This window comes from Manacus candei, unplaced genomic scaffold (genome assembly GCF_025592945.1).
Source record: "Manacus candei isolate 608988 ecotype Guabito, Panama unplaced genomic scaffold, ASM2559294v1 h1tg000081l, whole genome shotgun sequence".
Lineage (NCBI taxonomy): Eukaryota > Metazoa > Chordata > Aves > Passeriformes > Pipridae > Manacus > Manacus candei.
Window position 1 is genome coordinate 4,871,808 of NW_026138129.1, and position 27,735 is coordinate 4,899,542.

General features: G+C 38.3%; 1 protein-coding gene across 2 annotated transcripts; it reads left to right on the forward strand.

Moving 5' to 3' along the window:
- Positions 1 to 636: 636 nt before the first annotated feature.
- Positions 637 to 26,105, forward strand: WTAP (WT1 associated protein). Of its 2 annotated transcripts, XM_051811091.1 has the most exons (8): positions 643 to 893; positions 4,957 to 4,994; positions 5,079 to 5,134; positions 10,378 to 10,436; positions 12,136 to 12,263; positions 17,950 to 18,128; positions 22,859 to 23,013; positions 24,881 to 26,105. In XM_051811091.1, exons 2-8 carry the CDS (start codon positions 4,965 to 4,967, stop codon positions 25,462 to 25,464), a joined length of 1,191 nt encoding a protein of 396 aa, XP_051667051.1. In that variant the 5' UTR covers positions 643 to 893; positions 4,957 to 4,964; the 3' UTR covers positions 25,465 to 26,105. The 2 variants fall into 2 exon arrangements, with proteins under 2 accessions (XP_051667052.1, XP_051667051.1); XM_051811092.1 differs by lacking the exons at positions 22,859 to 23,013; positions 24,881 to 26,105 and adding an exon at positions 18,340 to 22,021 and having other exon boundaries at positions 637 to 893.
- Positions 26,106 to 27,735: the final 1,630 nt, after the last annotated feature.

Sequence of the window (27,735 nt, forward strand, 5' to 3'; positions counted from 1 at the left end):
TTAAAGTAGCAGTTCAGTGCTAGACGGCAGTGAAGGGCGAACAGTGTGCTGTATTGTTTATTATTCCCAAAGGCGGAGACTGATGTTTAATTTCTTTGGAAGCAGCTGGAATTGAAGTCCTTTATCTATCATTAGCGACTGCCGGCGAGCAGGAAACGCCGGCAGTCACGCCGAGCAGCCCGGCGCCCATCTTGCAGATTATTAACTGCTACGCGCAGTTTTCCCTCCCAGAGATCCCATCTTCTCTGCCCGCCTTCCGGGAAGGCGCCAAGCGACTTTCCCAAGAGGCACCGGGGTCCCGCTCCCCTCAGCCGGTTTGGCGGGCGGGGGGCGCCGCTCGCTCCGTCCCGCCGAGGAGCAGCGCCCCCCGCCGGCAGGAGGCCGCGCGGCACCCTCAGGCAGGCGTAGGGACACGGGCGCTGCGCCTCCTGCTCGGCTTACGGGCTTTACATCGGCGCTCAAACACCCCATGGGGCCCGCCACAGCGGCGGCGCTTCCCGGCGGGGCGGGCGACGATTCCCCACGGGAGGGACGGGACGGGGTGTCCGCGCCAGGACCCGGCACCGCTGCGGCGTCTCTCGACTCCGCCGCCCCACGCTGGGTGCGCGCGCAGCCGCCGCCCGCGGGGCGGGGCGGGGCGGGCGCTCATTTCCTCCCTGGGCGCCATTTTGTAGCGCAGAGAACCCGCAAATAAAGAGCGGGCGGGAGCGGCGCACGGGGAAGCCCGGGCGGAGGGGCTCGGTAGTACCGGCTGTGGAGCGGCAGTGCCCGCGCAGCTGGTGGCGGCAGGCGCGGAGGCGGCGGCGTTTCGCCCCCCCCCTTGATGTGAGGAGGAGCGCGGCCCAGGCAAGCGGCGTGCGGGGGGCGCGGGGCCTCCGCGCCGCGGGCGGGAGGTGAGTGGCCGCGCGAGCGCTCCGCCCCGGCGGGACGGACGGACAGACAGACCGAGCACCCCGCGGTCCTGGAGCGCCGAACTCCCGGCGGGGCTTCCGTCCCTCACCCCGAGCGCGGGGGGGAGGAGCGGGAGCATTTAGAGCCATTTTGTGCGAGGCCCGGAGCCCAGCCTGGCTGCGCGGCCGGCATCCTCCTCCCGCCCCTGCCCTCGGCGGCCGCCGCGCCCCCCGGCCGCGGGAGACATGCTTGTCGCGTCCCTCGTCGGAGGCGAGCGAGGGCGGCGGGGCGGGCCCTGCGTGCGCTGGGGGCGGTGGCAGCTGGGTCTGTCAGACACCTGCGGCTGCGCCCCGCGGGAGGGGGCAGGGGGGACCCCTACGGCTGCCGAGGCGAGTGTGAGAGCTGGCCAGTCAGTGCTACTGTGAAACTTTCCTTTTTAAACATAAAAAGGGAAAGACAGGGAGAAGGTCTTGTGAAGGGCCACGAAGATAATTAGGGGGTCTAGAGCGCCTGTCTTATGAGGAGAGACTGCGGGAGCTGGGCCTGTTTAGTGTAGAGAAGACTGAGAAGGGATCTTATTAATACATAAGTATCTATTAGGCGGGTATCAAGAGAACGGTGCCAGACTCCTCAGTGGTGGTCAGAGACAGGACAAGAAGCAATGACCATAAACTAAAAAAAAACCAAGAAGCTCCGCCTCAACAAGAGGAAGAACTTTACATTGAGTGTGGCAGAGCACCGGAACAGGCTGCTCATGGTGATCATGGAGTCTCCTTCTCTAGAGACATTCAAAGCTCCCTTGGACGTGTTCCTGTGTCACCTGCTCTAGGTGATCCTGCCTTGGCAGGAGGATTGGAATAGATGATCTAGAGGTCTCTTCCAACCCTAATAATTCTGGGATTTCTGTGTGGTATGTGTATATATACACACATTGGGAGCTGGGAGCCCATCCTGGGGATTTCCCCACGGAAGTCTTTTTTCATGTTGTTTAAATAACTTACAGTTACTTTGGGTATAACTAGTATATATATACCTGATATTATTCAGTTGCTTTTGTTCACTAGGTTTTTTTAAAATCTTTAAATCCCATGTTTTCTAAATGTTGTAGGAAAAGGTGTGCAGGCTCCTACCAGAGTTCCTAAAATTAAAATGCCCTTTCTTCATTTCACGTCTTTGCATTGAAACTGCCATAAAAGCCTGAAACATTATGAGATTTCCTAAAAATTCTGTTAGTGCCCATGACAATGTTGCTGTGTTACTGTTTTAAGTATGGAGTATGGTTTTATGTTGTTGGTTGCCAGGAGCAGATATGCAGAAGGAGTAGTGTGTGGCAGCCACCATTTCTGCAAAATCATGAAAGTGCTTAGTTAGGAAAGTACAGTTAAGCTGTTCATAATATAAATCGCAAAATATAATCCTGTTAATTCCAGTCAGTTATGCAGGAATGTTGTTTACGTTGGTTCTTTTTATTGTAGAAAGTAGCACCTCATGCTCTTGCAAGATTTCTGATCTTGGTAGGTGAGAGATTATCTCATTTAGCAGAGAGCTGAGTGATGAGAAGCATCTCTTGATGCACAGTGCTTGAAAAGTTACTGTGTTAAATTCAAAGAGTGAACATTTCAGTTGCAGTGTTGTTGTCTGTAGCATATAAATTCACCTGTTTATTAACAGAAAGCTAAGGCAAATCACTGTGAAAATTGTTGTAGTCAGCCTGATACTCCTAATGTTTCTGAAAAACATTGAGCACAGTGATAGCAGTATATAGCAGTAATAAATGTGTAAGCCTGTGGGAAGTTACTGTAGGTGCCCAAAAAGCTGGAGAGTAGCGAGGTAAAATTGTACAGAAAGAGCACTAAGTGTTTATTTGTAGGTATTATCAACCTAAGTTTTCAAAAATAACCTCTGGAATATTTCTTGCTGGTGTGTTATTTTTTTTAGTGGGTACTTCTATCACTGTGAATAATGATGCATAACAGGAAGGTAGTAACTTCTGTAACGTGGTGGACAGTAACTTCAGTCTTCACTTTCATGCTCTTGTCTGAAAGCAAGCGATGGCTTTGTAAATGATGATGTGCTGGGCATAGAGGTTAGAGTAGCCTGGTCTGGTGCTGCTGTGGAGAAAGGGGTGCTGGAATTTTGTGTGAGGTCTGGAGATATGAGGTAGACTACCTGTAGATGGAGCGTCAGTCTCTGATTTCTTGCAGTCCTGACAGTAATCAAGTCTTTATGATTGTTGTATGCTGCAGGAGGATTCACAAACCGAGTCTTTGGGGAAACTCACCTTTTTTGGTGTTTGTGTGCTTCTGGTACTTTTTTGAGGAACACACGCATAATGACCTGACATAATCTGTGCACAGTTTAAACAGTGTTAGCTGTAGTTGTGTGGAACAGCTGAAAAACATGTTTCTCTCTGTCAAGAACTTAACACTTGCCAAGATCTTCAAGACTACTTCCGAACTATGAAGGAGTTAAAGATTGTAAATAACTTTAGGAATTGCCTAGAGGTAGGCAATCTAAATACAGGGGTCACAAATGTTCCCTCTGTGATCTCAAGTTACTCTGCATGAGCTGGGCACTGGCAATTTCTATCAATAGCCTCTTAGGCTTTTATTTGATACTTAAAGTTATGTTTTTGGTAAAACAGTCTCAAATAAGGAGCTGCATCCAGAACTTCAAGCAAAATGCTTGAGTAACTTCTCAGGTGTGGGAGGGAAGGGGGCTGGAGCAGGGGAAACTTCTTAGTGTAGGGTAGCACTTAAGTGCCTGTGTGTTACTAAGCCCAGCAACAGGAAGCTGCCATTCATAAGTGAGATGCTTCTACTAAATGTTTTCTTTAAGTGAGTTCTAATGTCAGTATTTATTACAGGAAGGGAGTGTGTGTTGGTTGTTTTGTTTGTTGTTAACCAGGGCCTTGTTTGGTAGGGTTCTGTGTAGCTGTCTATGGTTAATGTAGGTTCAAGAGGCTTTACTTCCCTGGCATGTATTTGCATATCTTACCAACAATTTCAGGATTTGTCCTAGGATTTGGAGAAGTTAAATTAGTTCATTGGGCATCATTGTGAAAATACCGTGGTAGCCAGTAAAAATCCTTCAGAAAATAAAATATTTACTACTTAAGAGCATTGTTTCTTTGAACTTAAGTGTTCACAACCAAGGAGTTGACATGTCCTTTCTCTGGTATACGTGCATTGTAGCAGCTTTACAAGCATGTTGACTCTTAATATTATATGCAAAGATACATGCCTTTAGCAAACCTTGCATTTGTTGTTACATTTATGCTTATAAGATTTGCAAACTCAGTATTTTTTATATATCATAGTTGTAGAAAATACTGTGTATAGTATTATCCTTTTGAGTTAAGGAAGCATGTCCTGTAACTCAGGACAGTGTGAATAATTAACCTAGCACAATGCAGTCCTATTGTGCTACATATGCACGACGGGAATTGAATTTGATGTTGTATCCAAACCATTTACTTTATGTCTTACTTTTCCTGAAAATATTCACATGGGTTTTAAAATAACAATACTTCCTGTTTATTAGAATCTTAAAAGTAAGAGAATAAGTTCTTGAAAGAACATGTTGCTTTGACATAAACAGTAGTAGTAATGTTCACAAATAATTCTTTTTTTCCCCAAAGAGGTTCTGAAGTAGTAGTATAAATTGCTTTCCTTGGACCCTGATTATCCTTTACTTTGTAAAATATGTTAAATAGGTGTAGACACATATGAAATGTCTGTTTGATACAAAGTTGCATGGTTTTGCTTAGTTAAATAGGAAGAATTGATTACTGATTGGCAATTTAGGCATTAATAGAAATTTTTGGTCAACTTTTGGAGAAAATGGATTTGACTTGTTTATATCTAGATTACAGCAGCAAACTTACGTTGTTTGTACTCTGGCTCTGTGGAACGCTCTGTGTGGAACAAATATTTCAGTAGTCTAATAGTGCAAATAAAAATAAATAAGGCTGGAAGTACAAGCTTCTGACTTGCTCGGGGTTTCTTGTACACTAGGAACTACACTAAATAAAACTCCTTTTTTTTTTTTTTCCTCTCCCTTCAGAGTTCACAATGACGAATGAAGAACCTCTCCCAAAGAAGGTATGTTTTAAAATTACTTGTGACTTCACCCTCCCAGGTAATCATGACAGCTTGATAAGTTGTGCTTTTCTTTTTGCTTCACAGGTTCGCCTTAGTGAAGCAGATTTTAAGGTTTTACCTAGAGATGAGCTTATCCTAAGGTAAAGTAAAAAGTGTGGTTTTCATCTTAACATTGTAGTGAACTTCTAGTGGAAGATATGTGAATTTACTTTCAGGGTTTTTTTTAGCATCCTTGTTCTGAAAAACTATTTTATCAATTTCATAATACATCTCTTCTGTAAGGTTCTCATCTCAAATATTTTTATTTGTAATTTGGGAGGGAACCCTTTTTCCAAAGAGGCAGAATTCCTGAATGATATTTTGTAATACATGAATAGGAGTGGGTTTTTTTCTTTGCTCACAACAGTAGAAGATACGATTGCTTACATTCCTTGCTAGATAGGAAGTTATTTTCAACATCAGAAAAATGTCAACTTCTTGTTCCTACAATATGTTTTACGTTTTATTAGTCCATGCAGTCATCTTCTCAACATGTTCAGATATTAGTAGTAAAACGTTAAAATTAAGTTTTCATTGCCTAGAACTTGCATAAGGAGGAGCCTGGCCATCTTTTTTGCCTTTTAGAAAGCGAAGGGTCACCATGGAAGCAGTAATAGGCAGTCCTGTTGCACAGATCACCTGCTTAAAGAAACTGACCCAAGCCACTCCTGTCTGTATGCCTGAATTTCCTAATTTGTAAACAAGGAGCTAACTAAACTAGACATCTGTGGGTCATCTGTTTGTCTGCTGGAGTAGTTTGTGCATTTTGGTAAATTTTAGTTCTTGGCTTTTTGTACATGGTAAGTTGTTAGCATTATTAGGGTCTCAAGGTAAATTTTGCTGTTTCATAGAACAAAGACTAATTGTTTAGAAACCTGGGAATACATGTGCAACACTTAATGTATATGATGATCAGCTACTCTTTCTCCTGTCTGAGTAAACTATCCTGCCAGATACTTTTGGGGTGACAGTTCTTTCTAGGGAGTAAACATAATCTGGCTCCTTATGTTTAAAACTGGTTTCTGGCTTCCTCTGAGTATGTAGTCTTCTGAGCAATAAAGAATAATATATTTAAGCAGTAAGGAAAAATACTACTTTGATATTAAGTGGTTCTGGCCTTGTGATCCTTTGCATAGAAGTTTCTGTGCTCAAGATTATCTCTGGAAATAGCGAACTCCTAAGCTTCTAAAGCTGTGCCCTTACTTCCAGCTATAAAATTCATGCAAAGGTACCAAAGCATAGATTCTGTGCCACCTGTTTTCTGACTGATTAGTGTGAAAACAAAAAAAGGCTTCCCATTGTAATCAGTTTCTGTAACTTGCAATGATTAGTTGCAACTGTAGAAGAGATGAATTTCCAGCATATATTCAAGTGAGAATGTGATGGGATACACTTAAGGAGGTAAAGTATATTAGCAGCTAACCTGTGTTAACAAAGAGACTGGAGGGAATTAGCTCTGTTGCTATTGAGTCATATTCTTAGTGTGTGGAAAAAGTAACTTATACTCTCAAAAAGGGCAGTCGATGGATGTAAAGAGAATAACTGTTCACTATACCCAGAAGAGGAAATTTAAATGCTGTTTTGGCTGTGTCTGCTTTATTACTGTGCCTGTTTCGAGCAGTTCTACGAACACTGTTCCTGTTTGTATGGGGTGCATATTATGGATTTATAGCAAGTTCACCTCTAATTGTGATTTCACATAAAAATAGCAATTATTACACTAACTGCTGGCTTCATTTGTAGGTTGGAATAAAATATTATTACTATTATACATATATTTTAATCAATGGTGTCTCAACTACTTTGAGATATGGAAAAGCATGTGTCAACTGCTAGATTGTCTTAAGATTTGGAATATGTTTTTTGGTCTATGCTTTGGTGAGGCAGATGCTTCCTAAGATGGATATGTGTCATCACCTTTTGGTCTTTCAGGTTGCAGCAGTATCGTTGTACAATTGCAGCGATAGAACACATGTGGAAAAGATTAATTTTTTTGTCAGTTTCTGTGCTATGAATCCCAATTTCACTCTTCTTTTCTGTGAAGTACGTAGTTTAGATTTGCTCATTTTAACTTTTGTTGAGTAAACATGAGCAGGATTGACACAAAGCCTTTAGATCTGGTCTCTTAAATTTCTGCTTGTTTCATGACTTGTTGCTGTGGGCTCATCTTCATCTCTCCCCTCTTTAAGGCAGTAGTTACTTCGCTTGACTGTGTAGGAGCTTCTGAGAGAAAGAAGAGCCAGGAACGCTGTAACAAAATACTATGGCTTAGCTAAAAATCTGATCAGTATTGCCCTGATCATTTAACCTAGTGGTTAGTTGGAAAGACACTGAAGCACCCTGATTTATACAAGCAGTTCTGAGGAAATGCAGTGCTTTTACTGAGCTTCAGTCAACATGGACTTAGAGCCAGTCACTCTTGGAACAGTCTAGGTGCACTGCTGCGTGTGCCTTACCCCCAAGTGCTTTTCTTATTGTGAACCCCAAACAGCATAAAAAACGTGTGCTTCAAGAAAAAGACTCCATGGCTTCAAATTACCTCTATAAAGTCTGCTTAATATTTTTAGAGAAGGAATGGAATTAAGTAACTGACATAATGCTGCTCAGTTACCTTCCAGTTTTTGTGAGACTGTGACACATTAAATGTAAATGAGATTCAAGACTGTCCTCCCAGTTCCGTGTACAGCTGTCTTTGTTCTTCAGTGCCTTTCCAAGTAGCAGTTTTGAAGCTCCTCTGATTGGCAATATTGAACCATCAGATTACTGACATAAACTACTAAATAGATCAAGAAACCAGTATGGAGTGGAAATCAAACTGACTGGAGAAAAAAACTGGCTTTTAGCCTAAACAGAGAAGAAGGAATAAGGAGGTAAGAGTTAAATGTTAGGAGTTAACAGGGTTGGAGCACTGAGAATACTGTCAATGATCCTCAGTATCTTTTTTTTTTAAACTACTTGTTCTATGGTAGTTCCTCATTTTCCTTTTTGTTTTCATTGGTGTTAATTTCAGAAGGTACAACTTCAGTTTCAGAAACTTTGTAACTTCAGCTTTCCAAAGGTCAGTTTTACTCTCCTACTGCTGTAAACAAGGGAAAACAGTCAGTGAAATAAGCTGGAAAAACCACGTTTAGAAAAAAAATGTTATTAAAGGCACTGAAAGGCACAAGAAAAGATGGAAAGAAATTGTTGGTCACCATAACAGCAGTTTAGTGAAGCAAAAGCAAAGGCTGCATATGGAAGCCAAGGGAAAAACCCAGATTGATTCTCTGCTTGGCAGGCAGTGTCTGGCCACTTCCTGGGAAGTAGGGCTTTACACACTGCCCCGTAGCAGTGGGGAATATCGCTTTGGTCTGTTTGGGTCTGGCTGTGTTCCCTCTGAGGATCTTGCCCATCCCCAGCCTACTGATGAGGGGGGAGTGTTGGAGAAACAACCCTGATTATGTGTGAGCACTTGTCAGCAGTGGCCAAAACACAGGTGTATTACCAGCACCTTTATAGCTACCAATGGAAAGCACAGTGCTATGAGGGCTGCTGTAGGGAAAATTAACTCCACCTCAGCCAGACCCAATAGAAGTTTCTTGAACTGCAAGTCTTCACCAGGTTTTTGACAAAAAACCATGTCTGAAGAGTTACATTTTCTAGAAGAATTGGCTGGCATGTGACTTAAAATCTCTATGTGACCTAGTGCCATTTGGGTTTTCTTTTCCAGGAGTTTGGTTCTTGCCTAAATACTAGCAGTTGTTGAGAGGTGACTTAGAGGTATTATTTCCAGCATTCTTGGTAACCATAGGCTATGTGACTTGTTTGTGGGTGGTTATTTGGGGGGTTCTCCTTTTTTTTTTTTTTTTTCTTCAGGTAGGGGTCTGTCACATCTACTTGACTTGTGTTTCAGGTTTCACTTGCTCTTCTTATCGCTCCTGTTATGAGAGTGTGGGTATGTCACAATTTTAACAGAATTACTGGTTTTGAGCTGTGAAGTATAACTTAAAAGTCAAGTAATCCTGTGTATTTGAGGACCAGCTGTTTTATTGCCTACATTTTTTTCATGCAGAATTCTGTTATTTCTTTCTGGCTTTGGTGTTTAGTAGACGTTTTCAGTTTTACTTTTGGGGGGTTGAAATCTTCTGAACTAACAGAACTTTAGTGGTCAAATGGTGAAAAGTCTTAGAGCAGAGAGATAAGTTAGAGGGTTAAGTAGAAATACAGCTGCTCTCTTTTACGGAACTTAAGAGAGTTAATGCTGTTTTCATGTTCAGCTGAAAAGATGCAAAATTTTGTTGTTCCTTGAAGGAAAAGATCTTATGCTTCCTTTTGCTTTTTCCAGTGATGTGATCTCAGTTGCTGTTACAGATCTGATGCTTTTTAGAGCCTTTAATGAGCTGTTTGAATTCACCAAATGGTCAAAAATTACTTAGAGTTAGATTTTGCAGTTTCAATTCAGATAGTGGTGTAGATTACAGAGTTAAAATAGAGCAGTTGTGATGAGTTTGGCAGAAAATAGGTGTTAGGGAGAAAGGGTAGGTGGGAGGAGGGAACAGAAATCTTTAGTGCTGAGCTGTTAGATGAATTTTCTTCATAATGTGGAATTGTATCATCATGAGGAACACACATAGTTAGATGCAGAGTACTACTTTAAAAACAAAACAAAAAAAATCCCAAACCACTACCCTGTGAACTTTGTTCATATGGCATTTCATGTTAAACTTCACTGAAGACTTTATTTGCTACTGATTTAATGGTTTGTATCAAAACCAGTGCTTTTAAGTGTGGTGTTTTCTGACTGTGGATGAATTACCTAAATAAAATCCCTTCAAAGAGTTATTAAACTGTTGGTCTGGTTGATGAATATAATCAGAGAATGGTCTTGATTTGAACAAGCTAATATAACTACTTAACCTAGACTGCCATTTCTTCTGCTTGTCTTGTTCACTTGGTAACAGACTTAGATTTTGTATTTGTATCACAATTTCTGTTACAGAATTTTGTTTGAATTGTTCTGCTGTGAGAATGAGATGCGTATTGGATACATTACAAAGATAACAATTAGTGTTTGATCCCAATGTTTGTCTAAAATATTACAGTAATTTTTAAGATGTCAATTTTAAGTGTTGTAATGCACAACTACCTTTTAATTCTTTTGAGATGCAAAGTGTTTTAACTATTTTCACAATATAAAGCCCCTTTTTTAAAACTGGAATTGCCTCTTATGCAATTGTGTCATTCCCTCTTGACGTTTTCTGATTATGATATCAATGTATATTCTGGAAGCTTAGGAATGAAATGCCTTGATTTAATAAACTGAGCTTCAGAAAACACTTTTTTTTTCTGCTTATATCTGCAATAGGTGGAAACAGTATGAAGCATACGTGCAAGCTCTGGAGGGCAAGTACACAGACCTTAACTGTAAGTTGGCCAAGTTTCAAAATGGTACAAGTTATCTGAATGTTTGTATAAAGCAGAGCAGTCAAGTAATATCCATGTTTCCTAAAATTGCTAGAAATAAGAGGTAATAATCTATGATGTGAGTTACTTGTCAGAATAAAAGCTCCTGTTTTTTCTGCCATAAGTTTTCAGCCTCTCCCAACTTTCTTATCAACTTTTCTGTTGCAGATTTATCACAGCATCTAAAAAGTCTGGTTTTCTAGGATCCAGACTGCTGGGACAGGGATAAGCTTCAAAGCATAACCCCATAAATACACGTCTTTTCAGAACTTTACCATTAGAAAGGAAACTTTATCTACTGAAATAGTCCATGAATGTCTGTGCCTTTAATAGTCTTACAGGATTGTAAGATTGTTAGGGGGAATAGTTTTAAGAGGTAAATGTCTAAAGTGAGTCCCCCAAGTAATGTTTGATCTGATTAGACAAAGTTGATTGTTCTTACATGGTCGCTAAAACTTGGTCTTTTGAAAGAGTAGGAAAAACGTCCTATTCTGAAATGAGAAGATGTGAATATATTCTGGGAGTGACTGAATAGCCAATCCTAAATCACTTTTTAAAGTTATGTTGGCAGCTGGAGATGGTGTATTTGCTGTTTTCCACTCACCTTTTCAGTCTAAATACTTAAATACATAGTACCACTAAGTCCAAAGGGTATTTTACTGTCAGTCCAAGGGCATGTCCTCTATTTTTGCTGTTGTTACATCCTTCTTTTACTGTGGTCCCGTAATGTTTGAGTTTTGGAGAGACTAAGATATAGCAAATGGAAGCAGTTGATTTCATTCACATCTCACACTGCCTTAGATAAGTTGTTTCAACGTTCCCAGTTTCATGATTTTTGGGGAACAATACAGGCCATAGTAATCAGTATTACTGAATTATCTGCAAAGAATTATTTAGAAATAATTGTCATGAAGCAAATGTTCTTAGTTTCCATTTATAGCTGATAAATTAGATTTTTTTTCTAAATTATTCAAATTTTTCATTGTTTTATGCATGACAAGTAGCAGTGAACGTATACAGTTGGTACTGGGTTGCTTGTATGTGTTCTTGTTTGAGTAGTTTAGAAATGTGCTGCATTCTCTCATATTTAATATATAAATTTTCATAAATGTTCATGGATCCAGAAGAATTGCAGTTGTGACTGAACTGCCATTCCTGAAGTTCTTGAATGTCTTACTGTTTGCTCATGGAGTGTGGAGTTTGAGGATTGCCCACAAACAGCACTGTTTTACAGACTGCAGATTGCTTTTTGCCAGAGTATATACTTCCCTCCTTCCCTACCCTGGCCTCACCTTTTCTTTTACATACCAGGGCAGTTTCAACTTCCCAAGTTTCAAATTGCAAGTTGTAGTAATAGTTGGTTAAACAAGCAGTTTAAAAGTTACTTCCTATAGAAACATGGAAGCATCTTCAAAATTTGAGTAAGTCTTAAGGAAGGACCAGAATATGGATTTAAAGCCTCCTGCTGTAAAGCTTTTCTAATATTTAGTAATATTTTGATTTTTATTTATACTTGTTATAGTTATGCCTTTTTCAGTCATGCTTATTTGTGACTACTTCTGCTTATGAATTTGGTTTTTAGATTCTTTTAGCTGTCTTTTAAAAAATTTTCATGAGAGGATACTATAAAACATGCTTTTTGTGTTGTTGCTTGTATTAGCTAATGATGTGACGGGGTTGAGAGAATCAGAAGAGAAGCTGAAACAGCAACAGCAAGAGTCTGCCCGAAGAGAAAATATTCTGGTGATGAGGCTGGCAACTAAGGAACAGGAGATGCAAGAGTGTACTGTAAGTATTTATAAAGGATAAGTGTGTTTAGACAGTTGGAGGAATATCAGCTTTTGAGCAGTATCCATGTGCTGTGCTTTTTGTGTATCTGTAGCATCACACTTTCTGTGTTTAAAGAAATGACAGGGCACTTAAGCTTTCATTGAATTAGTATAGATCGCTTCCTAAAGTTTGGGTTTTTTTAATATTAGTTATTTCAGTTGATTTTCAGCTGCAGTTGTGATTGGAACGACTTTTATTTTAAAACCAAGCTAGTTCTTACATGTGCCGTGCTGACTTTTTTTCTAGCATTTATCAACTGCGCATGTGTACCAAAAATGTTACTTCTGACTGTCATTAGAGTCAGGAACAAATTAAAGCATAAGGATAAGATTGAGTTTACTGGGTTTCATTTGGGAGATTTTAGACTGATATTTACCTTGGATTTGGATAACAAGGTATTTGTAAGCCTTTGTATCTGTTCGGCTAGGTAGGTGAAAGAGTTACTGACTTTTCAGAGGAAGTTCTTTTGAAATTTGGCAGATCTGCTACATGGTTTCTAATGTTTGTTCTAAATAAATTTTTTTGATGGTCTTTGTTTCTCTCTCCCTTGTTTCTGGGTATTTTCTATGACTTTTTCTTCTATATTTAGTTTTGCTTTCTTGAAAATATCTTCTTTTGATCTGGGGTTTGGATTGCCTTCTTAACATTTTCATCTACTGAAGCGGGCAGTTCCTGAAAGAAGATTGTAAAAAGCTTCTTATTGCTAGTTCTTGTAACATACTCTTCAGAAGTTCTCTTATGAAAAATACAAGCTCTGTGCAAAACCAATAACTAGTATTGTAGTTCTCCTCTGGTTTTTCAAGCCTTCCTTTGTTTTTTCCACTGAAGATTTTCAGAACTGTTACGTGTAGTAGTGTGACACTTAACTCTGTACACAATATTTTCACTGCTCTTAAGACCAGAAGATCATTTTAGTTCATAGTAAGTAGTGTTAAAACCAGAAAAAATAAAGGGGATAAAGCTTACTTTGCAGTGGCAAAAAATTGATCCCAGAATCACTGAGGTATCTAGTCCAACCTGCCTGCTCAGAACAGGATCACTTGGACCAGGTTACTAAGAAGCACACATAATTGGGTTTTGAGCATCTCCTAAAACTCTTGATCACACTCACATGGTGAACTGTGCCAGTGTTGATTGACTGACACAGCAAAATGTGTTATCTTATGTTTAAGTGGAATTTCCTGTGTATCAGTTTGTGCCCATTGCTTTTGGTGGTCACTGCTGGCTCTGCCTTCTTTACTTCCCCATCAGGTATTTATGCACATTGATAAGATCTCTCTGAGCCTTTTCTTCTCCAGGTTGAGCAGCCCTAACACTCTCAGCCTCTGCTTGTATGTCACATGCTCCAACCCCTTAATCATCCTCAGGGCTCTACTGGCCTCACCCTAATATGTCTGTGTCTCTCTTGTACTGGGGAGCCCAGATGCGTACGCCATACACCACATCTCACCAGTGATGAGTGGAGAGGAAGGATCATCTCCCTTGACCTGTTGGCAACACTCCTCCTAATGCAGCCCAGGATGCTAATGAAGATCTGTTTTGGTACTATACTGCAACACTTACCTAGTAGTAAGAGTACTATATTGAACCTGCTTCCCTTGTTAGTCTTACTGATAAATTCTGCTATGCAGAACAGCAGTAATAACAGGAGGTTTTTTTATTCTTTTGAATTCCTGAGCGTATAGCTGGAACAATAAATACTTAAAAGTTTTTCACCAAAACCATATTTGTATGTACTGTATTTACCTTTCTTTATTCCTGTCTTTAAAATAATGATTTAAAAACTTCAAGTATTTAATGCTGTGAATTTTGACAAGATTATGAACACTACAGGGTTTTTGACTGCACTTAGATGGTTAGATGTTTGTGACTGCGTAGTCTTTCCAGAACATCTGTTTAGAAGAACTTCTGAAGAGATTTTATTTTCAGTGTACTTTAACAAAGAACAAGAGGATGGGGAGCCACCTACCAAAAAGAAGCAGAAGACATGCCCACACACTCATGTGGCTTACACTTTTCCAGCTATTGACTAATGAATAACAGCAAGAATGTAATCTCCATAGTTTATGGAGGTAGGAAGATGCATCCTTGAAGAAGAGGCATAAAAGCTGTAATTGAGACATTGGCACTTGTAGGTGTTTTCAAGTTTAAATGCACATAGTTTCAAGATGGTCAGAAGGACTGCTTGACTTTGTATTACTAGAGAGTATTTTTTCAGGAAAGTGACAGTAGAAAAATAAATAATTTTGGATGAGATGCAAAGCTAAGCTATGTTGCTAAATCATTTAATAAACAAAAACTATTCACCATATGACATTATTTGACATGTCTAATTTTTAATCCATAGAATAACTTTATTTTTGACAAAGTTATTGTTACTTCAGGGAAAGGCCTTAGCCCCCCTCCAGGCTTTACTGCACGGTTATTGTAGGTCAATAAACAGACATTTGGAAATACTTGCTACTCAAATAGGTTTTCCATGGAACAGGTATCAATGAGTGGAACTTACTGTGGGTACAATTGGACTGTAGCACCTAGATAGTCATTACTCTTGTAGTTTAGATTACAACTCTGTGCTTTTATTCTTCTGTGCTTTCCATCCTCCTATTCCTTCCTTATAAGGATATATAGTTGTACTTGCTTAGATTGCTTACAATTTCTGTTAGGCACCTGTGTTCTGTTTTGTTAACTTCTTCATGTCAGAGAGTCTGTACTTCGTGGCTATCTTTGGATGATTTCAACTGAAAGGATGCAACTGTTTTCAAGAATGTGTGAGAACAAGAGGGATTGAAAATGTTATTGTCTGTCTTAACAAAAAGAGATAAAAATCCACCCAAACAAAACCCTACACAGCCTGATGTCCTCTAAATAGACTACTTTCAGTCTTCTCCTGCCTTGGGTTAGAGCAGAGAGAAAACTGATACCAAGGGTTTTTTTCTGTTTGTGAAAATTATCTCTACTTGTCCACCTGATAGGCTTTTGAAAAATACCAACTAGTGTGTGCTTTCATGTTTGGGAATATGAGCAGTCAGTAGGCATTTCAAGTTTAGAGTGGGCATCCCCTGGGGTCTGGCATTGGACATGACTATTCCTGTATATTCAGCTGTAGCCTGAAGTTGGTCCTGACTGCAGGCAAACTGTCCTGTTCCCTAACCCTTACCACCTGGAATATCAATGGGAGGTGACTTGTACCAGGAAGTGGTTAGAGGGAGCAAGAATGTGAGGTTTGGACTGGCTAAGCAGGAAGACGAATGGAATTAGGAAATAGGCAGAAGAGGAAGATATTTGGGCTTGCTTTGGGAGCAGATCATATTGGGAGGAGGTTGCTAGGTCTCCAGGGGTGAAAAGTTTTGACAGGTGAGAACTCTGGAGTTAGAGCTGTGGATACATGGAGAAAATTTGAGTTGGAAAAGCTGGAGTAATAAATGGTCTTTAAGTCTGGGGAGGGAATGAACAAGGGTTGTTCAGCTGAAGTAAGTTCTTTCTACATGACTGTTTTAGGAATGACAGTTGAGGTGGAACCCAAATGGGCAAGTGCCATCTGCTGGGGACAGGAGTGTGAGCTGGGGAGACCCCAATGAGACTGTCAAATAGCTGGACATGGCACAGCATCAGCTGGGTCCTTGAGTGTTTTAGTGCATTTCTGGCATGAGAGCAGTGGCAGCAATTCTGTGTGCTATCAATGCAAGGAGTCTTTTATAGTTCTTAGGCTGGCAGTGGAAGAGGGAGGGATCTGGGCCTACATAAGACAAGGAACATGGCCTTTTTCCCCTGCTCAGTGATTCCTGTCTAAAACCAGGTTGAGAATGATGTTGCTGTATCATAATTATATTTCTGAAATGTATTGCCAGTGAAGTTGTCTCTGTGTGTAGCTGTTTTACCCTGTACTAGCTCTAGCCATGCAAAGAATTGACAGGTTGTTGAAATACTTCAGTAGTGGAAGAATCAGAAAATTGAGTGGATAGAAAAGATACATCAGTAACAATAAATAAAATAGATCTTTATTGAGTGAGCAACATACTGTGCATTCAGTGAGGCAAAGGACCAGTAGGGATAAAATGCCATCCAGGAAATGTTAGAATAGCCTTAATTTGGATTATCTATTTCTCTGCGATGTTTGCAGGTGGATTCTTGAGTGCTTTATTTCTTGGAAATATTTATATGCAGTGCTTCATTCCCCTTATATTTCTTTTTAGGCAGATAAAAGTTTGTCTATTTAAAGTATGATTTCAGTTTTTGTAAGTTGCTAAATGTTTTTATTTTCATGATACCAAATTAATGTGTCAATGGAAATACTTCAGTTGTTTCAGTACCTTTGAAGTCACTTACTTGAAATAAAATTGAAGAATTGTTGCTACTTAACAGTATATAAATTAAAACATGTTATCCTCAATCTAGAAGTGACTGAGGTTGCTACTGCACATTGAATGTAAATAGGATTTTTTGTACTTCACTGTTGCTGAGTAAAGACCCTGTAACAGAGTAACTGTATATACAAGGAAATGATTAAACTCACAGTGCTTTTGGCTGTGCTGTGTGTCGCAAGTAAAGCCAAGGGTGGAGGGACACTCTTGTCCTTTACTGTTTGTCAGTGAAATTCTGTTGCTCTCAAGTCTGGTTGCAAGACTGCATGAAGCAGGAGGCAAACCATGTGACTTACAGTTAATGTTATTTAACGTCGTGCAACTTCGTTCACCTCTTACTGATGAAAAAATATGTGTGATTTAGGGAGCATAATAAATTAACTTCAAGGATTAACACTGTAGACTGCTGTGATACTGGTGATTAGCTGGGTTCTAAACATTTACTATTTAGTACAATTTAAGAGAAGTCTGTTGTGATGGGAATAAAATTTAAGAAAGTTTCAAAACAAGTTCATCCTATTTTAATAACATACAAGTTTTGACTAATAAATTTTATATTTAAAAGAAAACCTTGTAGTTACTGCTTCTGAAATTTTGAGTATTTTAAGTTTTCTGGGTTCTAAATATATAAAATTGTGGATCTTTTGGGTTATGGTTGTTGCAAGAGAATAAAACCTAACCAAAATCTGTTTTAGTTGTTGTTAATATTTCTAAGTCACTTTGTTTAAAAATACACAATCTTGCATCATAAGCGACTACTATTGCATTTGCAAAACACCTTAGAAGTTTCTAAAATCCTTTTTATTATTTGCTTAAAATATTTCTTGTTAATTTTAGCTGTAATGTTCCTTAATAATTTTTGCTGAACGGAAATGGAAATTAGCTCTCTCTTTTAAGCGGGTAATTCTTTCCATATGCTTTTTGTCCCCTCAAAAGAGTGCAGGCAGATAGAAAAGAAGGGAAGCATTCTAATGCTTCAGCTCTTACTTTAACAAATGTAAATTGACATACAGAAAGTAATCTGTGCTGTAGAGGGGAATCTGCCTTGGAAGGTTAAGCTTGGCAGGTGGTGGGATGGAGTATTGGGTGAATATATACACTGATAGGGTACAAGTGCACAAAAGTAATTTTTATCTTGCAGTTTTCAGGTTACAGTGTTGAGAGAAGGCAAGCTACCTTGACATTATCTTTGGAGTAACTATTTTTATTTGCATCTTAGTGACTTCCAGTTTTTATTTATTATTGTATGAATAACAGTCTTTTTTTCTTGTTTTATGCAGAATCAGATTCAGTACCTCAAGCAAGTCCAGCAGCCTAGCGTTGCCCAACTGCGATCAACAATGGTGGACCCAGCCATCAACTTGTTTTTCCTAAAAATGAAAGGTGAACTGGAACAGACTAAAGACAAACTGGAACAAGCCCAAAATGAACTGAGTGCCTGGAAATTTACGCCTGATAGGTAAACAAAACAAATACTCCCCAGTCAAGACTTCCCTGACAGTCCCACTACGAGAATGCTATGGTGGGACAGCCAAGTACTCGTTTCCACACCAAGACTCAGACGTTTTGAGGCAAAGGCCACATTCTTATACTGTCCAGCTTGTAATGCTTAATGTAAAACTTACCAGATGAACCTTGTGTTTCAGCTTTTTTCTCCCCCTTTGCTTCAGAGGCCTGACAGCGTCGGACTGTTCTGAAGAAATGGCCATCTTCGAAAAAAATCTTTTCTAGAACATGTAGACATTTGCAAAATTGTTCTATTTGAAGAAAATAGAGGGAGAAACAGAAGTCTAAAGTCTGTGGCACACTGTGTCTTCAGACAGTTTGGAGGAGAGAGAACCTAGAGATCATAAATCATGAATTGAACATGTAAAATTCCCATAAAATGTAGAAGTGGAATATGCTTCGCTCTTAACCTTGAGCCTAGTGACTTAGAGACACTGTAAGTCAGTTTTGCCAATAAGACTGTGGACTTCCTGCTTGTTCACTGAACTGCTGGGTCAAAACTCGATGAGGTGAATTTTGCATTAAAGAGTTTACTTGCTAACCAATTTCGAATAGCCACGAGAGTGCTATTTGATATCACAACAGTGATATGTACACATTTGACTGTGTAGCCTTTGGGCTCTCTAGCACCTGATGCAGCTTTAAGTCACTGTTGCTAAATAATGAACTGTTTTCTGGATGGTTGGTAATACTGTGGATGCCTCAAAATTAGGATTGTACGAAAATGTACGTTCCATCTAATTGCAGGTTTTAAATTGTTGGAAGTAATATATATTTGGTCACAACTAGCATGTATAAAAAAACCTGGTTGTGATAAGTATTTCACTGCATGTTTTCATGCAGAATTGAGATTTTTTTCAGTCTTCCATACTAAGAACTGATCTCAAATGCTCAATACAGAAGGCACATGATGGCAACTGTCTTCAGTGTTGGTGGGATGCTTTTATTCCGTTGTACATCTGGGGTTTTTTTGTATTGCGCTTCTATATAAATTGTGCCTTGAAATAGTTGTAATTTATAGTTCAAGGAACACTACTGGTTATACTGTTGTATTGTGAAACTTCTGGGATGAACGAGAATTGAACAGGTTGTTATTTCTGCATTGTCTCGTTCTCTGAAAACAAAGTCAGTATTTTAACAAACCAAAAAAAAACTTCAATGCATGCATTTTTCCTTGGTGGAATCAGTGAAGGAGTCTTTGCTACTCTTGATGCCTCTGTTCTGTTGTCCCAAGTTACTTGTAAGTAGCAATCTGGGACAGTTGGGAGTGCATGTCTGAGGTGTGTAAAGCAAAATGTAGATTTGGTGTAGCATTTGTGTGTTTGTTTTTTTCCCTTAGAAAATAGAGTTCTATTTAGGAATCTGAGGTTTTGATTTTTTTAAAACAGTTCGGCAATATTTTATGACTCAGTCTGATCGTAGAAAATTCAGTTTTAAAGTTAAAAAAAAAGACATCCAGTTGTCACAGAAGGTGATGTATTCTAACTGTTTTGATTTTTATTAAGATGCCGTTACATAATTTTGACTCGGAAGTATCTTTAACTGTTTGTGCTTCATTGACTAATATGAGATCAAAGTGAAGTATACTTATGCAGGTTTGGTTTTTTTGCATGAGTAATGACTTAACAGCAAAAGAAAAATTTACACAGAAATTTTACCTTTTTAAAAGTGATACATCTGGAATGATTTTGCTCTAGCAGTATCTAAGATTTTAATGATCTAGCATCAAAACAGAGGTAAGACTTACATTAAGAAATTGTTGACCTGTTACCAAGCCATTTGTAAAGCTCACTGTGTGTTGAAAGAGGCATGCCATGCAGATTGCTTGTTTAACTTGGAGTTCAGAAAATTAATACATTTCGGTACAGATTGTGTGTTTTCTTAAGTCCTCAGGCTCTAAATGTGTGTTTACAACTGAGGAGAGACAAGTAATTTGTCACTTCCTTTCAAACTAAAGTATCAAAAGAAAATGTTACTTCTGTAGCTGCAACGTACCCTAATTTGCATAATATAATTTTAAGTCAGTGGTGTGAATGTTCGTAATTCATACGTGCAGTAGCTGGAATATAGAAAATTAGTTATTTCCTGGTAAATAATTGAGGCTGTCTTTGTTAACTGGGTTAAGATTTTACTGTGTTTTTTTTTTCTGGAAAGGTAAAGAAATGATGACTCATGTAAAATACTTTTGAGGTTTTTTCATTCTCTTTGCATCTTGCCTCCCTCCTTAATTGCTTTAATTGTCCACCCTTAAATACAACTTCTCTTAAATCATGGCATCTAATCTAGTTTTTAGTCCTATTCAGCTCCTAACTGAAGCTCTTGGTGTGAATAATATGTTATAACTACATCCCTAAGTCGAGTTAGTTCTGGACCTTAACTGTAGATAAGGCTGTGCAGCATAATCATTGCTGGTGTCTGGAGGGGAAAATAAAAGGGCATGTAATCAGAGGAATGGCTGTGCTAAGCCATTTCAACCATCATTAAACAGTATACACTTGGAATAAAAAGTAGTAGAAAAGTCATTTGCAGTAAACAACAAACTCTAGTCTTCTGATATTTAACCACTTACATTCTTACAGGTTTTGTTGCATGTATGTTCAAGAGGATTTGTGAAAACAATGCTGAACTTAGTTTTACAGCTAATAGGATTTATTTTAATAGTTGCTGGATTTTGTGTTCTTGAATGTGTTGTCGTTTTTGTAAATTGCAAGGGGAGGTTATTTGCTGCCCTACTAGTTCAGAACATCTGGAAAAATTTTGATGGGGAGAAATAGCATTATAGGTAACTATGCAAATTTCTATACAGGTAATAAATATTTTACATTTTGGCAGGAGTTAACATGAAGAAATTAATGGGATTCTAAAATTGTCCCAATTCCAAGGAAACCGGTACTTGCTAATTCTACAGTTGGCGTTGGTTTGTGAAAAGCATTAAATGATTTAAGCATTGTAAACTTTTTCTACTTCTAGTGATGATGAATACAGTAACAGGAATTTGCAAATGGCTAAAAATCACGTCTGCCTAATAACTTTTGGGATCTGTCACATTGGTTATCTCCAAAGTGGTCCTGCTTTACACAGAATGAACATCTCTAAGGAAACTTGCATCTTAAGTGTGCGACTTGGACTGTATTAGGTCAGCACAATTTAAACTTCAAGGACCTGGCATTGGACATCACATCAAGAAAGAAAACAGGCTGCTGCCTTTAGCAGTTTCAGGCCTCCAGGACTTTACACAGCCAGATTCCTTCTGGAACAGCCCATCTGAAAGATTTGGGAAAGTCAGTCGGAAAATGTTAAATGGGGCTTAGTTGGCAGAGCTTAAAATTTGTCTAAGGCTTGAATGCTCAAAAGGTAGTTGATAAGGAAATTGTTTTAAGGTTTTTTGGTTGGATATTTTGGTTGCAGGAGAGAACTGTGGCTGTGATTGTAGCAGAAGTTTCCTGTTCTACTTTTTTAATCCTCATTTTTTTTTCAATACTTGTCTCTTGTTTAAAAGCAAACAAACAAAAAGCTAAATGACCTTCTTGGTCTTGAAAAGTAATGCAAGTCTTGCCATTGAATTCACAATAAACCTGTTCAAGTTTGGGTGGTTTTTTGGCAGAGGTTACATTTCTATAGAAAAGAGGACAGCTTAATTATGGTGCTGAGCCTATTAAAAGGAAAACTGTTTGAGGATGCTATCCTGACTTGGCAGACCAAGAGTCCTAAAGGACTTAAATTTTTTTCTTTTATGGAGTCAGCTGTATTGCCTATATATTAATTTGCATACTACTTCCTATAATGCTTTACAATGTGATTTTTATCATGAAGATTAAAGATGTGTAATGTTACCATTTTAGTAAAAAAAAGTCTTGTCAGTTGAAAATAATTTTCCTGCTTTTCTCACTTCTTTCAGAAACTGAACATCCTAATGATCATTAATTATTAGTGAAATCTGTCAGTCTAAAGGAAGTAGATAAGTAATATACTCCTTCCTTAAATGTCCTGCCAGTGTTTATCTACATTTTCACTCCTCACCATACAAGATGTACTTAAGAAATACTGACTGTAGAAGTCATGAAACAAACGATGCATGTGGCTGTCAAACATATAAGTTGAGTTGAAAAATGGACATCTCATTTTTTAAATAAGAGTACCTGGACAGCATTTTAAAGAATGCTTAAGCTTCTTAAAGAAAATTGGATGTCACTATGAAAAATTAACATGGGATTTATTATTTCCCCCAAGCAACTTTTTCTTCATCCAAATTTAATTATTCAATTTTACTAGTACAATAAATGGGGAAGGTTTTTGCTTATGTAGTTTTTATGCAGGACTCGATCTTTTGAATTGCAAAGCACATCTTTAATCAAATATTTAGGTCTGTTGAGAATTGGCACATGCAAGATTGTGCATACTGATAATCCAGATGTTGGTATCAAAGAACAATATGCTTATTCATATTTTCAGTAATAAAACTTGCCTTCCACTTTATGGGACAGCGGCAGAAGATCTACTGGCGTTGGAACAGCATGTGGTAACTATAGGGAGACTTTCTGCTATGACAATTATGTTGAGGCATAATGTTCCTTGAATTGTGACATGCAGAAATTGCATCTCCTTTTTGTCTGTAATTGTGATTGAGGAAGATTACTGAAGGTTTTGTATTCATTTTGTGATAGATGGCTTTTTCCTTTGCAGCCAAACAGGGAAAAAGTTAATGGCGAAGTGTCGAATGCTTATCCAGGAGAATCAAGAGCTTGGAAGGCAGCTGTCCCAAGGACGTATTGCACAGCTTGAGGCAGAGTTGGCTTTACAGAAGAAATATAGTGAGGAACTTAAAAGCAGTCAGGATGGTAAGGGATTTTTTTAAAGAAAACGGAAGTTGCCTTGCACTTCTGCTAGTTTAATTTCCGGATTATACACGTAATGTAAAACCATCTTTGCCAGAATGAAAGGACAATATCAAGTAAAATAGGACAACTGTAAGTCTTCACTGGTAGTCTTAATTAAAAACAAACAAACAAAACGCTTAACTTTGTGGGAACTGGTGGGATTTGCAGTCCAGTAATGCAGCCTTTGAAATTGAGATTTTTGTACTTTAGGTCTTGCTATTTAATAGGAAGTGTTTAGACTGCACGCATTATTGGTGAATTGGCGTGATGAAAGCTGTTAACAATTTATGAAGCCTAAGCATGCACTGAGAACAGAAAGGTTCTTGTTAACTCTGATTCATTTTGAATTTATTTTAAAAAATCAACAACTTTCTAACAATGCCAAAGAATATGAAAAATAGATTTTTTTTTTCCTTAGGTAACTCAGATGAATAAAAATAACTCATTGTGTTCACAGTCCAAATTTTACAACACTGTAAATCTGAATTGAAATTGCCTTTCAACTCTGACCTCTTGTATAAATTAAATGGAGGGGAAAATGCAAGTTTGAAAAGTCCTCAGTCTTGAGTTCTGCATAGGATCGGTGGTTCTTAACAGAATATTAAAGTAGGTTACGTGAAGTTTTAAGATACAACCTATTTAGACATCACATAAACCTGAATATCTTTGCTTGGTTTACATCTGAAATCTGTAAAATAGCATAGACTTGGTTTGACATCAGATGTAAGTCTGAGATATCCTGTAAAAGGATATTTCTTCCCCCATCATATTTTCATATTTTCGACAAAGTAGTACTATAAAATAACTAGAATCAATAAGGTAAATGATTCTATAATGTCATTTTGTTTGAATAGTTACCCTTTTGCTTTGTAACTACTATTTTGATAATGTACTTGAACAGAATTTATCAAGTATGTAATTGAAGCAAGTATAGCCATTCTTTAAAGACTTCTTCTCTTGAATGCAGTAGTCTCTAGAACTGAGAAGTGTTCTTTAGCCCCTATTGCCTCTTCCCTGTATGAGGCAAGATGACAGTAATCCTGCAATAACAGTTTTCCTAATGATTGTTTTTCATAGCAGCAAGATCACCTAATTTTACAAATTTTTACAATATTAAGCAGTTTGCACTTTATTTGCTCTGTCAAATTGATGGTGCAGTTGAATGGAAGACTGAGGAAGTTAGTGTTTCTTGTACTGTTTTGAGTTCAGATTCATTTTGCTCCAGAATGGAGTCCTAATTATAAAAACTGTTTTCTGGTACATAAATATTAAAACACCCAGTGGAATTAATTAACAGCCTAGTTGGTAAGAAAGCCTTCTTGTGCGTTGTCTTGAAGGATTTAAAGGATTAAACAGAGTAAGAGCTGAAACTTCCTTTAAATATGACGGAATTTTTTTTGTTACTGAATAAGCTTTTGCAATTATTTGCAAATAATATGCAGTTATTCAGATCTGTTATATCTGGATATGGTTCATGGTCCTTCTTTTACAGTATTTCCACTAAGGTTTTATACTTGAGTAAGAGTAGACACACTAAGATCTATTTGTGAAATATTAATTATTGGAATTGAGCTTTTTTTCCATATATTTTCTTACCCAGAAATTAATTTTTTCTCATGTATTTTGAATAGCAGTATAGAAAGTAAGTAGATATGACAAGTAAGCATTTTCTCCTTCAGAGGCAGAGTATCAAAACCAGTGCATACTTGATGGCTGAAAAATAGTTTATTGAAAAATTTCAGCATAAAATGTTTAGTTATGGGATTTTAATTTCTTGTCTGTATATGGGCTATTAAGTGTTTGCAACAAATGTGTTTTCTTTACATAGAATTGAATGACTTCATCATCCAACTTGATGAGGAGGTAGAGGGTATGCAGAGTACCATTCTAGTTCTTCAGCAGCAGTTGAAGGAGACTCGCCAGCAGTTGTCACAGTATCAGCAGCAGCAGTCCCAGGTCGCCAACCCAGGTACCAGCAGGACTCCATCTTCTGAGCCTACAGACCAGGGAGAGGCTGTGGGTAAAGACTGCAGCCGCCTGGCAAACGGACCAAGCAATGGTAGCTCCTCCCATCAGCGGACGTCTGGGCCTGGATTCTATAGGGAGGGTAGCGGCACAGAAGATGACTTCACAGCTTCTCCAGGGAATGGTAATAAGCTGTCCAACCACTCTGAAGATAGAACTGGTAGAGGAAGTGGTAGCTACATAAACCAACTCAGTACTGGGTATGAAAGTGTAGACTCTCCCACTGGCAGTGAAAACTCTCTCACTCACCACTCAAATGACACAGACTCCAATCATGATCCTCAAGAGGAGAAAACAGTGAGCATGAAAGGTAACAGAACTGTGGGTTCTCGTCATGTCCAGAATGGTTTGGACTCCAGTGTAAATGTGCAGGGTTCAGTTTTGTAACATTTTTCTGCAGAATTTTTATACAGTGTCATTGAAACTGGGAGAGGATACTGTCCAGAAGCCGTTTAAATTAGTGCATACTTGTCACAATTTTGCCTTTTTGTGGGTTTCTTTTTGCTTCAATACCTCTGCCACTTTGGAAATTTTAACAGTTAATTACGTTGAATGTTGCTAAAAGGACGTTTGTGTAGCTCAAGTTATTTTTATATGAGTTAATGTGAAGTTGAAATGGAAATTATTTCCATAAAGTATAACATAAATGATGTCTGTACAAATCTGTGTATATCTAGAACCTGTGCTGTGTAAGGGCATTCTTACTCATACTGTTATACTTACACCACCTTCAAGATTTGTCATAATAGCTGTGGGTTTATGACTGCCAAGTTTGCCCAGTACAGTAGTTTTATCACTAAAAAGAAGGACTTACTGAAGGAGTCCTGTAGTAGTTTCAGTGTTAATTACAGTTTTTCCCACCATACATCTGTGCATTTTCTCCTTAGGTGACCGAATGTTTATTAATTGTGTGCATAGTTACTCAGTTTTTAAGAACTGTTGTATCCTGTTGATGCATATTGCTCTGTGACTCCAATATTATCTTACCTGTACTGACCAAACCTAAATAAAAACTTTTAATAATGTAATTTCTGCATTGTTCTGCATTGGCTTACATGTCTTATTTGTATGCAGTGTATTTATAGTACTTTTGTTTAAAATTTGTTTCTGTGTCAATCTGGTCTCATACAGCATATGCCAAATACACGAAGTTACAGGTGTGTACTAATGCTAATTTCAGGACAACCTGATAGTGCTTGTCCTTACTGGCAGAAAAAGGGAGTGGGGGAAAGGAGAAAGGTAATAAAAGTAAACCTTATGAGTTGGAACCTGTGTTTATTAAGGATTAAAAAAACCCAGCAAAATCTAGAAGTATCTAACAGGTAAATATACAAATTAAAGTACAAAAAATTAACATGTTAGTTATTCAGCCTTTTAAACCAGGTATAACTTCTCTTGGTTTGAAATGCCTGTCTAAGGAAACTGATTTCTTAGCATGCAGAGAATGTAAGAATTACCTTTAATTAAGCATATCTTTATTGTTCAGTAGCAATGAGCTATGAATTTGTCAGAACCTGGATTTTTAGTGGTTATTTTCCATCTACTAGTTTACTGATGGTAGCACATAAGCAAGGAGATGAAAAAGCACTGGCTTTTAAAGCACTGTTCAAAGGTAAGACAGAAGTTAGCTGTATGTCTTAGGGTAGACTTAAGTCCAGTTTCAGCATTTTTCTACTTGGGAATCTTGTAGTTGTCAGATAACTAATAAAATTATGACATATGTAGCCACTAAAATAATAGGAAGTAGCTTATTGCTTTGCAATTCAATGTGGAAACAGACTTGTTTGAAAACAGTATTTCTCCAGAATTCTTGAGCATACTTGAAATCGTTTAAATTTACAGTTACAATAAATTCCTAGGTTATAGAAGGGATTCTGTGGTAGCATTTTTAAGTGGCATGTGAAATTAGTATCTGCTGTAATATTCTCCATGACAAGTGGATGTAATTAAAATGCTACCAACTACTGTTGTCTGTGTTAGAGACATGTTAGTCCATGTACCACTTCTATTTTACTTTCACAGCGTTCATGTCAGTGTTTTAAAACCACATAATAGTCGTCACTGGAAGTGTAAATCCATTGGTGATAACTGGTTGCTTTTTGAATGTTACTTCAGCCCTAGTTGCCTGAAAAACAGCAGTTAATAGTTGAATGCATGAAAGGGAAATGACAGGTATCTACACAAAATGGTACTGGCATCTGGCACCCAAAGTAATTTCTAGTTCACAGAAATCTGGTGGTGATTTGTATTTGATCTTAGTATCATATTCTTTTCTTAGCTGTAGCATGTATATATGTACCTCCTGGATCCTGTACATGTAGAATATAATATTTGCAAGAGGCTTTAAAGGCTCATAGTAGATTATAATAATGGCTTTATCTGATCAGATGGTAAAAAGCCCTGTGAGAAAATCTGTGGTCATTAAAAAAAAATACATAGCTTTTGGGTGATGATAGCTTGCTACTTAAATCTATCAGTTACTATAGGACACTTGTGTTTTAAAATCTCATGTAAAGATGATCTTGCAGTGTGTGGTACATAATAAATAGTAAAAAAAAAAAAAGAACACTTAGCTAAAGAGTTAAAAAAACCCAAAGTATACCCTCAGACTAGAAGTCAGCTTAACTTGTTGAAGAAAAATACTAAGGCAAGGTAAGC

Excerpts from the sequence above, each read along its gene's own strand:
- WTAP (XM_051811091.1), top strand. The coding sequence starts at position 4,965 with ATGACGAATGAAGAACCTCTCCCAAAGAAG. Across the intron at positions 4,995-5,078 it reads AAGAACCTCTCCCAAAGAAG|GTTCGCCTTAGTGAAGCAGA; the intron begins GTATGTTTTAAA and ends TTTGCTTCACAG. Across the intron at positions 10,437-12,135 it reads CAAGTACACAGACCTTAACT|CTAATGATGTGACGGGGTTG; the intron begins GTAAGTTGGCCA and ends TGCTTGTATTAG.